This window comes from Dromiciops gliroides, chromosome 1 (genome assembly GCF_019393635.1).
Source record: "Dromiciops gliroides isolate mDroGli1 chromosome 1, mDroGli1.pri, whole genome shotgun sequence".
NCBI classification, from domain to species: domain Eukaryota; kingdom Metazoa; phylum Chordata; class Mammalia; order Microbiotheria; family Microbiotheriidae; genus Dromiciops; species Dromiciops gliroides.
In genome coordinates, this window is record NC_057861.1 from 393,952,664 (window position 1) to 393,965,149 (window position 12,486).

The following is a 12,486-nucleotide window of genomic DNA, read 5'->3' on the forward strand; positions in this document are numbered from 1 at the left end:
CAGAAGGTAGAAACAGAGCTTTTACTATGCATTTTTTTCATGCTATATGTCAGTATGTCAGGATTCTGTGATGTCATCCATGTGGGAATTTCCTTCCTTGATCATGAGCAATGTAAAGTTAATCATCTTAGACAAATGCTGGGGGTGAGAGGAGTTCAATGATTTTCCCCTGGTCACAGTTAAAAATACCAGTGGGAATTGAACCCAGTTCTCTGACTTCAATCCTCCTTACCCAGTTCACAATACCATGTGGCCTTTCTCACCCTTTCTGATGCTACTGATTCCCTATGAGATTACATTATCCAATTTAGACACCCCATTCTAACCACTTGAAAAATATACATTCTCCATTAGCTGTCCTTTGACATAAGAAACATTCATTGACTTTTGTATTTTTCTTCTAGATCCCAGAGTGGGAGACTGGCCACTCATGTCCTCTCCTCTGCCACAAGCCCTTATCCTCGGACTCTATGTCTACTTTGTCACTTCTCTGGGACCAAAACTCATGGAAAACCGCAAGCCCTTTGACCTCAAGAAATGGATGATTACATACAATTTTCTAATAGTGCTCTTTTCTTTATATATGTGTTATGAGGTAAGTATTTTTAGTCTTTCTAATGGGAGATTTTGTTATTATTAGAGTATAAAATAAGCATGCTTCATACACTTTCCCTTTAATGACTATTGTGATTATGAGAAAAAGTGCAGAGACAGATTTTTAGTGACTAACTTGAGCCTGTGAAGGCCTTGTTAGATGCTTCCCCCCAAATCCCCATGAATTGCCTTGAAGACCATTGTGAGAAAATAATTATTAATAATGGATTTCTGGGAAAGATCCAGACATTAGCTTTGTTGTTCTCTCTCCCCCACCCCAGAAAGATCGGTGCCTAGGATGAGCCCAGGTGAACAAAAGGAATGCAGATTGATTCTTTTAACTAGGGGAGGACGCCACCTAGACTTAGAATTTGCCTTTTCTAGACCACCCCCAAGTTATGTCAATCTATGAAGCTAAATGATGCTATAATCAATTAGCTTAGATCAATGTATGGTGACCCGCCTCTACCAAAAGAGGATAAAAAGCCTGGAGAGGCTTTCTCTCTCTCCTAGCCCTCTTGGATCAGAATGCTGTCTCTTAGGGGTATGTAATTAGGCCTATAAGCCTTATGCTAGTGGGGAAGTCAGGAAGACATGCAGTCAATACTTTACTGATATGTAATATTAATCAATAATAAATACTGCCAAAATTGGTGCAATAGCCATTAATATATAATTAACATTAATTTTTGAAAAGTACAGCTTAGCAACAAATAATTTAAATAATACACCATGAATCATTTGGAACAATCTCAGTGTAATTTAGCCCACAGGCAAAGTGAGAGATTTGTTAATTTATCAATAGCTTTAAAGTAAATAATTCAAAGAAAAAAAAATAAAGTAAACAATTCCAAATGAAATTTTAGCTATAAAATATGGAACCCAATTTGTTTTGAAATATTAAAAATACTCCACTAAAAGATGATAATTAACTAGAATATTCAGGATTTGGGTAGGGGAGGGGTCACTGAAGATCAAGCAAGATATTCCTTTATTTTGACAATGTAAAGAAAAAAAGCTTTCTAATGAGTTACATTTTTTCCTTATCATTTTCACTTCCAAAGTGCTTTTTTGATGTATTACCTCCTCTGGTAGTTACTACATCCTACTATTACTATGTGAAATAGTACTTATAAAGTGTTTTGAAAACCTTAAGTCACTTAGTAAATGCTAGTTATTATTATCATCATCATCATCTTCATTATTATTACAGCATTATGGTGCTTCTTAGCAGAAAAGGGCACTGGCATATTCTTTTCTAATAATATTAAGTATCTATTTATTGAATTAGGTCCCAGAACTCAGGTGTTTGTCATTTTTGTTTATAATTGATGTTGCATTTTCAGTTTTATGTGCCTGAATTTAGGGCCAGCATCTTAGAAGACATTTCTAATGTCAAACTTGGGTCAGGAATGAACTGGAGAAGCTCTCCAACACTTGGACTCTTCTACACAGCTGTAGCCTGGATTGTTTGTTGTGTCTCAATGGTTATTGATCTATCTTTTTTTTTTTTTAGCTTTCTGGGGGGTGGGGCAGTGAGGGTTAAGGGTTAAGTGACTTGCCCAAGGTCACACAGCTAGTGTCAAGTGTCTCTGGCCGGATTTGAACTCAGGTCCTCCTGAATCCAGGGCCAGTGCTTTATCCACTGCGCCACCTAGCTGCCCCTACTGATCTATCTTTAAGAGGACAAGTGGGTCCTATGATGTTCAGTCAGTCATTTTTTTCAGTAGTGTCCAACTCTTCATGACCCCATTTGGGGTTTTCTTGGCAAAGATCCTGAAGTGATTTGCCATCTCCTTCTCCAGTTCATTTTACAGATGAGGAAACTAAGGCAAACAGGGTTAAGTGACTTGTCCAAAGTCATATAACTACTACATGTCTGAGGCCATATTTGAACTCAAGAAGATGCCGGTCTATTTTTCTATTCACTGCATTACCTAGCTGCTCATGAGGTAGTAAGACATAAATAATATAAATATTCTTTGAAAACTTAAAAAGGCTATGTAAGTATATGGTAGTGTTGCATATTGTGAGAAGTCTGTGATGTGTTTTAAATTAATCTATGTTTTAAGAACTATTTTTTTTAAGTTTTGGTCCTTAAAAACCTGCTCTAGTCCTGTTAAGCTAAAAGCAGCTTTTCGGCTCTGTTGTGAGAAATATTTTATTGAAATAGTGATTATGTAGTACTTCAATTATAGAAAAATTTTGTGCCATAATGAATTTCCAAAATGTTTAGTTGTAATGGAATTCTGCTAAAATGAATACACCCAAATGGCAAGTTTTGAAAGTAAAACAGTGACTGTGCATCCTCTGTGTAGTAAATAAATGCTTATTAAATTAAATTGGGAGTGAATTATCAGACTAATTGCTATTGGACATCAAAAAAAAGTATGTTCTCTTCTCATTTCTAATTCTTGCAACACTGAATTAGCCTGGTATGGTAGAAAAAAAACTGGATTGAAATCAGAGTATTTAAATGGGCATTCTGACCATGCCTCTTACTATATATGTGGTCTTGGGCAAATCATTTAACTTCTTTGGCCTTAGTTCTGCAATCTGTAAAATCAATGTATTGGTCAAGATGACCACTAATATAGCTTTCAGATCTTTAATTCCCAAGTGTCTTCTTTATAGAGGCTGATATCTGAGGAGACAATTTATTACATAGGGTACATGGACATGGACCAGAGAAAGCTCTTGGGACAGGTTCATTTGTTGTCATAGTAACAAATGGCTTGTAAGAGGCTGGGGCATGGAAGTAGGTTGGTTATGCAGTTCTTCTATATGATGATATAATGGCAGCTAGATGGTGCAGTGGTTGGAACCTGGGCCTGGCGTCAGGAATGCCTGAGTTCAAATCCAGATTCATATACTCACCAACTTTGTAACTGTGGGTGAGTCACTTAATCTGCTTGCCTCATCTATAAAATTGGGTTAACAATACCTCCTACCCAGGGTTGTTGTGAGGATCAAATGAGACAGTTATTATAAAGCATTATAGCACAGTGCCTGCCACATAGTAAATACCATATAATTATAATTATAATAATAATTATTATTATTATTTTACCCACATGGGAAAATGGTTGAATTTGTCAAATGGTACCTCGGGAGAAATTGTGGCAATCCCTGGAATTGCAGTAACTAGTGACTTCTGTGATCTCAGTTTCTTTTTTTTTAAGCAGTAACCAGGTTGCATGCAGCTTGCTCTTTCCCTTCCAGAGAAGAATGGGGCCAACTTCATTCCTTATCTTAAGTTTCTTCCAGAGAGTAAAGTGGAGTTTAACCCCAGTCATTTGGACCATTTCCCTTGTTCCTTTTGCCTCCCCAAGCTGCTTATACCAACTATTCTTACTTCTCTTTATGGAATGTGGACATATGAGCAAGAAACATCAATGCTGGCCAAATAGGTGCTGAGTTAGGGGAGGGGAAGTAAGAATATGAGCTTGTTTATGGTCTCTGTGAGCAACTCAAGTGTCTGACTGTGTTAGGGAGTGATTTTCTTGTATATGTTCTACAGGTTTTAAGGTTGTGATACAGAACCAAATTGCATCAGTTGATTTTGTTTCTTTGCTGTCAGTGCTGTCTACTAAGAAGTTTGAAACATTCTTGGATTAGGCAAACCCTTTCCCCTGGGCAAATTAAGGGACTTGCCCAAGACAGCATATGTAGTAAGAGGCACAGCCAGAATAACACATTCAAGTCCTCTGATTTTATTCCAGTTTTCTTTCCATTCTACCAGGCTGGTTCAGTGTTGCAAGAATTAGAAATGAATAGAGAACAGAATCCCCTTTCCTATTGGCCTGCCTTGCATCCAGTTAGCCTAAATGATTGATTTACTCATACACTAGCTTCTTCTCAGAGTGAAATGGGTGTTCCTTTTGGCTTGGATGACGTAAGTTATTTCTGATCTATGGTAAATAGCTATTTCGAAAGACTCATGCACAAGTGAAATTAATATATGCATATGTTATTGTGGCATTCTTAGCTAATTAAAAGTTAGAGATACGAAAATGGTGAAGAGCAATAAGGACCCTACCTCACTTAGAAGGATGATACCATTAGCAGGTGAAGAGGATGCCCCCTTGCTTGTACAGTACAGCAGAGAATTTTTTACACAAGAGAATTATTATACAAGGTACAGTGTCATTAGTTGTGCAGGGTAAATAACCTCATCAAGAATGTGATAAAGATACACGATTGTTGACCCAGGGTCAAATAGGGAATGAGATAAAGGAAAGAAACATTTGCTCAAAGAACCAAGCCTTGCATAGGACATTGTGCTTTCCATATTCTGTGTCTTTTCAAAATATCCTTAAGAGAGTTAGTTACTCAGCATACATTAGGGGTCAAGAAAGAGTCCATGTTAGAATGTAAACTTTGAAAATTTCATCTAGTCTCTTATATTCAATATAGAGTTGTTGGTTTGGGGGGAGTTTTTGTAGAATAAGAACTTTGGCCATAGCAATTCATGAAAACAATCTAGTAAGGTATGAGATCATTATAAGAAGCACTGATAGAGGAAGTGCTCACTTGGTCAAAATCAGAGCTCCTTAAAGTAGGAATTAATGAAAGGTATTTGTTAAATACATATGATATGCCAAGTACCATGTTGGGTGCTAGGAATACAAATAAAAAAGGAATGGCCTCTGCCCTAGATGAGTTTATATTCTAACATAGAAGACAACACATATAGAGGAATGGTGTCCAGGGAAGGAATTTTTTTGGGGGGAGGGAGGATTCTCTTGAAAGATAGCTGGGTCAGTCAGTCAGTAAACATTTATAAAACTCCTGCTGTGTGTCAGGTACTGTGCTAAACACTGAGGATACAAAGAAAGGTAAAAGACAATCCTTTCTTTCAAGAAACTCACACTCTAGTGGGGGAGGCAACATGCAGATGATTTTGTACAAAAAAGCTATGTACAGGATAAGTTGGAAATGATCAAGGTATTAGAATTAAGATTGGTTGGGAAAGATGTTTAATAGATGGTGGGATTTTAGTTTGGACTTAAAGGAAGCCAGGAGGAGGCAGAGAGAAGGAGGGAGAGAATTCTAGGCACAGAGGACAGCCAGAGAAAATGCATGGACTGTGGAGGTGAACTATCTTATTCAAGGAACATTAAAGAAGCCAGTGTCATTGCAGTGTAAAGTATAAGGAGGTAAGTAAAATAGAAAAACACTGGGGACATAGGAGGGGCCCAAGTTATGAAGGGCTTTAAAAGTCAAACAGAAGATTTTATATTTGATCTTGGAGATGATAGGGAGGACTGGAATTTATTGCATAAAGGGTAAGGGGTGATATAGTCACATTTGTGCTTTAGGAAAATCACTTTGACAGCTGAGTGGAGGTTGGATTAGAGTGGGGAGAGACCTTCAGAAAGGAAACAACCAGCAGGAAATAGATTGGATATGGTGTGTATGGGTGTGTGTGTGTGTGTGTGTGTGTGTGTAGTCAAGCATGACACATAGGGTGTAAGCCTGAGTAACTATGAGAAAAACTGCTGCCCTCAATATTAATAGGAAAGTTTGGAAGAGAAGAGGGTTTTGGGGAAAAGATGAGTTCAGTTTTGAATATGTTCAACTTAAGTTGTTTACATGATATCCAGTTTGAGATGTTTAATAGGCAGTCGGAGATACAAAACTGGAGGTCATTAGAAAATTTCGGGCTAAATAGGTAGATTTGAAAATCATAAGCATAGGGATGGAAGCACAGCATGAAATATGATAGAGGGAGAAGAGAATAAAGACCAGGATAGAGGCCTGTACTGAAGTTAACAAGGTGATCTGGATGAAGATCCAGCAAAGGAGACTGAGGATTGGTTGAGTAGGAGGAATACCAGGAGAGAGCAGTGCCATAGAAATCTAGAGAAAAAAGAGTATAAAGAAGAAAAGGGTGATTAATGGTGTCAGGGGCTATGGAATGAAGATTGAGAAAAGATCAATATCTTTGACAATGAAGACAGCCTTCCTAACTTTAGAGGGAGCCATTCTGGTTGAATGATAAGATTAGAAACCAGACTGCAGAGAGTTGAGAGTGAGAGAATATGAAGTGGAGGCACCCATTGTAGATAGTCTTTTCAAGGAGTTTAGCCACAAAGTGAAGGAGAAACATGAGATTATAGTTAGTAGGGATAGATAAATCAAGAAAGGGTATTTCAAGGATGGGGGAGATATGATCACATTTGTAGGCATTCAGGAATGAAGATAAGTGAGAGAGTGGGAATGAGAGAAGAGGCAATCTGTTGGAGAAGGCACAGTGTACACATAAAGGGGTCATTTACCTGCATGATGGCAGGCTAGATGAGATGTGCAGCATGCTCTAGAGCCAAATAGATACAGCAGTTTAGATGTATGCTCATCATAATTCCAAAGCTGAATGAATTAACTTCCCCTGGAAGAGAGTCATGGTCTCTGGAGGTTTACTCTGTAGCCCATAGGGTTTCTGTTACAGTACAGAGAAGAGGGGGCAACTGCAGAGCAAATGGCAAGATACCTTGTAATGAAGAAGAATCTGGCAGATTAATTATTTATTGATAATTATTAATTAATCATTATAGTTTAGATCTCAAGAGTATATAGCAAAGCTTCAACCATGAGATAGACTGTCTTACTCTAAAGGAAAGTACTAACAAAAAGGTTCCCAAACATTAGCAGATTTAGCTTTTCCTTATTGGAATCAGTCATGTCTATCTATATGTCTCATTCCTATGTTGCATTTTGCAGTTTTCCTAGCTTGCTTAGAAACGGGAGTCTAAGCCCAACAATGTTTTTATGTACATATTTTCACTGAGGCAGTATGTGTCCTGTCTCAGACACATACTAGATGTGATGATGAGCAAATAGTTTCAGTGCTGTGAGACAACTCTCTGAGAATATAAATTACAGATAAATTGTCAATCTGCATGAATTCCCACAATCTGTGTGCATAGATACATTATGCATTTGTGTCTGTGGAACTATGCTTTCTCTATAATCATTGTATTCTATTCTATTAATTACTTGTTTAAGAATCTCTCATATCTAGGTAAATAAAGTGATTAAATATGCCTGTCAGATGTTGACTATGTTGGTTGCTTTTGCTTAACTGTTTTCCTTTACTACAAAAGAAGGTTCTTTCTCTGCTGCTGGGGTAGGTGGGGCAAGAGGGTCTATCCGAAAATAACCATATTTTAAAAACAAAAGGTACCAATAAAATGGATTTTTAAAAAGTAAATGTATGAGCCAAGTAAAGTGCTGGTATTTAAGATGAATTTTTAATGGCCCATGATATTTCATAATCTACTTTTTTTTTTCTTCCTTAAATGTCTCCATATGGCTTTCAAGATTAAAAATGACATGGTTACATTTCTAGCTCTAATAGACCATTTCAAAAAGTTTGAGTAGGTACCATCCCATGATGAAATAAGTTTTTAATTAAAAAAAAATTTGTGTTAGGTTTATCAAATGTTAAAGTTGAGGCCTAGTAGAAGACAATGGCATGAATGCTCTGCTCAGCGAAAAGTTCTAAGAGAGGTGACATGTGGGAGGTGGGTATTTATGCAAATAAAATATTGCCAACCATTTAGCAGAATGTCCATTAGTTTTAAAATTAATAGAACCCTTGGTAACTCACTTTCAAATACTGTTTTAATAGTAAACTTGCCCACAGTCAGACTTGGAAGAATGTTGATACAGTGTTTGGATTCAATTTCAAGCCACCATCTTCAACAAACAGTTCATTCTTTTCTTTACTGGACTAAAGCCATTTTGTGGGTGTGTTGGAATTAAGGTCTACCAGACTGCAAAATTGTAACTGACTTATTAACCACAACATCTTTTTTGGATGACTTTTCATCCAAAGTCATAGAAAAGAAGATCTATGGTTTCCCTTATCTTTTAAAAAAAATGTTACTTTGCCAATTTTCTTGAATTTTAATTTAAGAGAAAATACTGTCATTGTGAGCTATCATGTAAAGCTGAACCCATGCGCAAAAGGCAAATAAAAACCTACTTGTTGTGTTTACCTAGAACAAATCTTGAGGTAACATTTTGATTTGGTCATTTGTTGATTCAATAAGTCAAAATATTGATTATTGCTACATGTGAGAAAATTTCAGGTATTAAAGGCTAATTGTACCATCTTTCATCACCTGGCAATCATCTGAGTCACATGCAGTTTGGATAATTTTTGCCTCACTTTTCTTCTCCCTGTTCTTTCAGTGGGGCACATTATGTTGGGATAACTGTCCAAAGAAAGTTGTTTTATTCAGAATAACATTTACATGAGCAACATAAGTATGGTTCATAGTTGGTCACCATTTTAGCTAACATTTTTCCTTCATTGCTGAGATTTCTTGTTCAAGTACTCTTGTAAGAAATGTGTGGGAAAGACTTAATTGAAATTGTTAGGTGCACCTGGTAAGTCTATATTTCCTTAATGGATTTTTTTTCTGTTTTTTCCCCCTCCTCATCTGTAGTTCATTATGTCTGGCTGGGGTGTAGGCTATTCATACCGGTGTGACATTGTTGACTATTCCAGATCACCTCTAGCCCTCAGGGTAAGTTGTTGTTGTTTCATCATTTTTCATTTGTGTCTGACTCTTTGTGACCCCATTTGGGGTTTTCTTGGTACAGATACTGAAGTGATTTGCCATTTCCATATCCAGGTCATTTTACAGATGAGGAAACTGAGGCAAATGGGGTTAATTGACTTGTCCAGAGTCACATAGCTAGTAAGTGTCTGAGGCTAGATTTGAAATCAGGAAGATGAGTCTTCTTGACTTCAGGCCTGACACTCTAGCCACCGTGCCACCTACCTGCGCAGCCTCAAGGGTAACTGGTAACTATTACTACTGGACAAATTAGAGGGATGTTTTTAAAGCTGATTTGGAATCACATTTAATGCACCCTAGATTCAAAATCAATGGGAGGGTGAAGCCAAGATGGTGGAGAAAAGGCAAGGACTCAACTGGTTTTCCAAATTTCTCTCCAAATACTTTTTTTTTTTCTTATGAGATATTTTATTTTTTCCGTTACATGTAAAGATAGTTCTCAACTTTTGTTTATACATGCTTTACAATTTCAGATTTTTCTCCCTCCCTGCCCTCCCTCCCCCCTCCCCTAGACAGCAGGTAATCTGATATAGGTTATTCTCCAAATACTTTTAAAATAATCTCTCAAAACAAATTCTGGAGCTGCAGACCTCACAAAAGGACAGACTGTAACAATTTTCTAGCCCAAGAACCAGAGGGTAAAATAAAAATGGAAAGAAACCACCAATCACCTCCTGAAAAAGATCCCAAAATGAAAATTCCCAGGAATATTACAGCCAAATTCCAGAGCTCCCATGCCAAGGAGAAAATATAGCAAGAAGCCAGAAAAAGGAAAAAATTCAAATATTGTGGAGCCACAGTGAGGATATTGCAAGATTTAGCAGTTTCTACATTAAAGGATTGGAAGGCTTGGAATATAATATTTTAGAAGGCAAAGGAAGCTAGGATTATAACCCAGAATTACATATCCAGCAAAACTGAGTATAATCATTCATGGGGAAAAAATGGATATCCAATGAAATAGAGGTCTTTGAAGCATTACTGATGAAAAGACCAGAGCTGAATTGAAAATTTGACTTTCAAATACAAGACTCAAGAAAAGCATAAAAAGGTAAACAGGAAAAAGAAACCTTAAGGCTTTCAATAAGGCTAAACTGTTTACATTCCTACATGGGAAAATTATATTTGTAACTTCTAAACACTCTAGTGCAGTTAGAAGGAGGATATATAAACAGAAGGCATGGGTATGAGTTGAATATGATGAGATGATTTATCTACAAAAAAAAATTGGGATTAGAAAGGGGAGAAGGGGAAAAGGAGTGGTAGAATGGGATAAATTATATTACATAAAAGTGGTGTGAAAGAGCTTTTACAGTGGAGGGAAAGATGGAGAAAGTGGAGGGGGGAGACAAGTGAACCTTACTCTCATTGTCAAAGAGGGAATAACATACATACTCAGTTGGGTATAGAAATCTATCTTATCCTACAGGAAAGTAGGAAGGGAAAAGGATAAGAGAAGGAGGAATGACATAAGAGAGGGTGGATTGAGGTAGGTAAAAGACAGAAGCAAAACACTTTTTAGTGGACTGGGCAAAAGGAGAGAGAGTAGGATAAAAGGGGAGAAATAGGATAGAGGGAAACACAGTAATCATAACTGTGGAAAAAATGTGCAGGAAGTTTCTCTGATAATGACCTCATTTCTCAAGTATATAGAGAACTGAGTCAAATTTATAAAAATAAGAGCCATTCCTTAATTCATAAATGGTCAAAGAATATGAACAGGAAGTTTTCAGACAAAGTAATCGAAGCTATCGATAATCATATGGGAAAATGCTCTAAATTGCTATTGATTAAAGAAATGAAAATGAAAACAACTCTAAGTTACCACACCATGCTTATCAAATTCACTAATATGATAAAAAAGGTAAATGACAAATATTGGAGTAGATGAAGGAAAAATGACTACTGTTGGTTGATTCAACCATTCTGAAGAAGAATTTGGAACTATGTCTAAAGGGCTATAAAAACATGCATACCATTTGACCAAGCAATATCCCAAAGAGATAAAAAAAAAAAAAGGGAAAAGATCTATATGTAGAAAAATATTTATATAGAAGGTTTTTTAGTGATAGCAAAGAACTGCAAATCAAGGCAATGTTCATCAATTGGGAATGGCTGAACAAGTTGTTCTATATGATTATGATGGAATATTATTGTGCTATAAGAGAATGCTCTCAGAAAAACCTGGAAAGACTTACATGAACTTATACAATATGAAATGAGCAAAACCAGGAGAACATTGTTCATAGTAACAGCAATATTATATGATGACCAACTGTGAATGACTTAGCTATTCTCAACAATATGATGATCAAATACAATTCTGAAGGACTTTTGATGAAAAATGCTACCCATCTCCAGAGAGAGAACTGATAGAGTCTGTAGATCAGGTCTGTAGATTCTTTATTTTTCTTGGGGTTTTTGTTTGTTTGTTTCTTGGGTCTTTGTTTTTTTTCTACAACATGACTAGTGTGGAAGTGTTTGCATGACTGCATATGTATAATCTATATCAAATTGCTTTGCCTTCTCAACAAGAAGACAAGGGAGAGAATTTGGAACTCATTTTTTTTTAAAAAAACAAATCTTAAAAATTGTTTTTACATGTAAATGGGGGAAATAAAATATTAAATCAAGAAAAATCAGTTTTAAAAGCATCTTTCTGATTGTCCATCTGTAAGTTACTAGTTATGATGTCTGAATTAAAATCTCTGGATTTTAATTCACTAAACTAAAAACATGATGAATGAATGAACTCAGATTTGAAGCTAAAAGGCTTGCAAGAACTTAAAATTTTTTCTATGAAGACATCAGAGAAAATCTAACACATGTTCCTTTTCTGTCATTCCCTTTTCTTTTTGGTAGGATAGGAAGTGTTGGTATCATTATTTGCAGTCTTTAATTAAAATTCCTTGTTCTCCTGTGTATGTTTCTGCAGATGGCATGGACTTGTTGGCTTTATTACTTCTCCAAGTTCATTGAGCTAATAGACACTGTAAGTATGAAATCATGCAGTTAAGTAAATATTTGACTTCTTTCCATGGAAATCATAGACTAGAAGAAAGTTAATACAGTATTATTATTTGGTGCCTCACTCCCCTTCCTCACTTGCCAGACTTTGTATCTTTGATTAGCCTCATTATCTCTCATTCATTCAAGAGAATGCATGGAGGAAGATAATTCAGTTTTCGAAATGTTCCCCAAACTTTAAAAAAGATCTCTCCACACATCAAATCATGCCAAATCATTAAGTAACAAATATACATAAACACAACTCATAACCCATATAACAGCTCTCCTCTAC

General features: G+C 36.3%; 1 protein-coding gene across 2 annotated transcripts in view; it reads left to right on the forward strand.

Moving 5' to 3' along the window:
- The window catches only part of ELOVL7 (ELOVL fatty acid elongase 7), a 119,607-nt gene that overhangs the window by 91,589 nt on the left and 15,532 nt on the right, over positions 1 to 12,486 (forward strand). For both annotated transcript variants that reach the window (XM_043979201.1, XM_043979200.1), the window contains 3 exons: positions 405 to 595; positions 9,051 to 9,131; positions 12,121 to 12,177. In XM_043979201.1, coding sequence (XP_043835136.1) covers positions 405 to 595; positions 9,051 to 9,131; positions 12,121 to 12,177 — 329 coding nt within the window. The remainder of the gene's footprint in view (positions 1 to 404; positions 596 to 9,050; positions 9,132 to 12,120; positions 12,178 to 12,486) is intronic.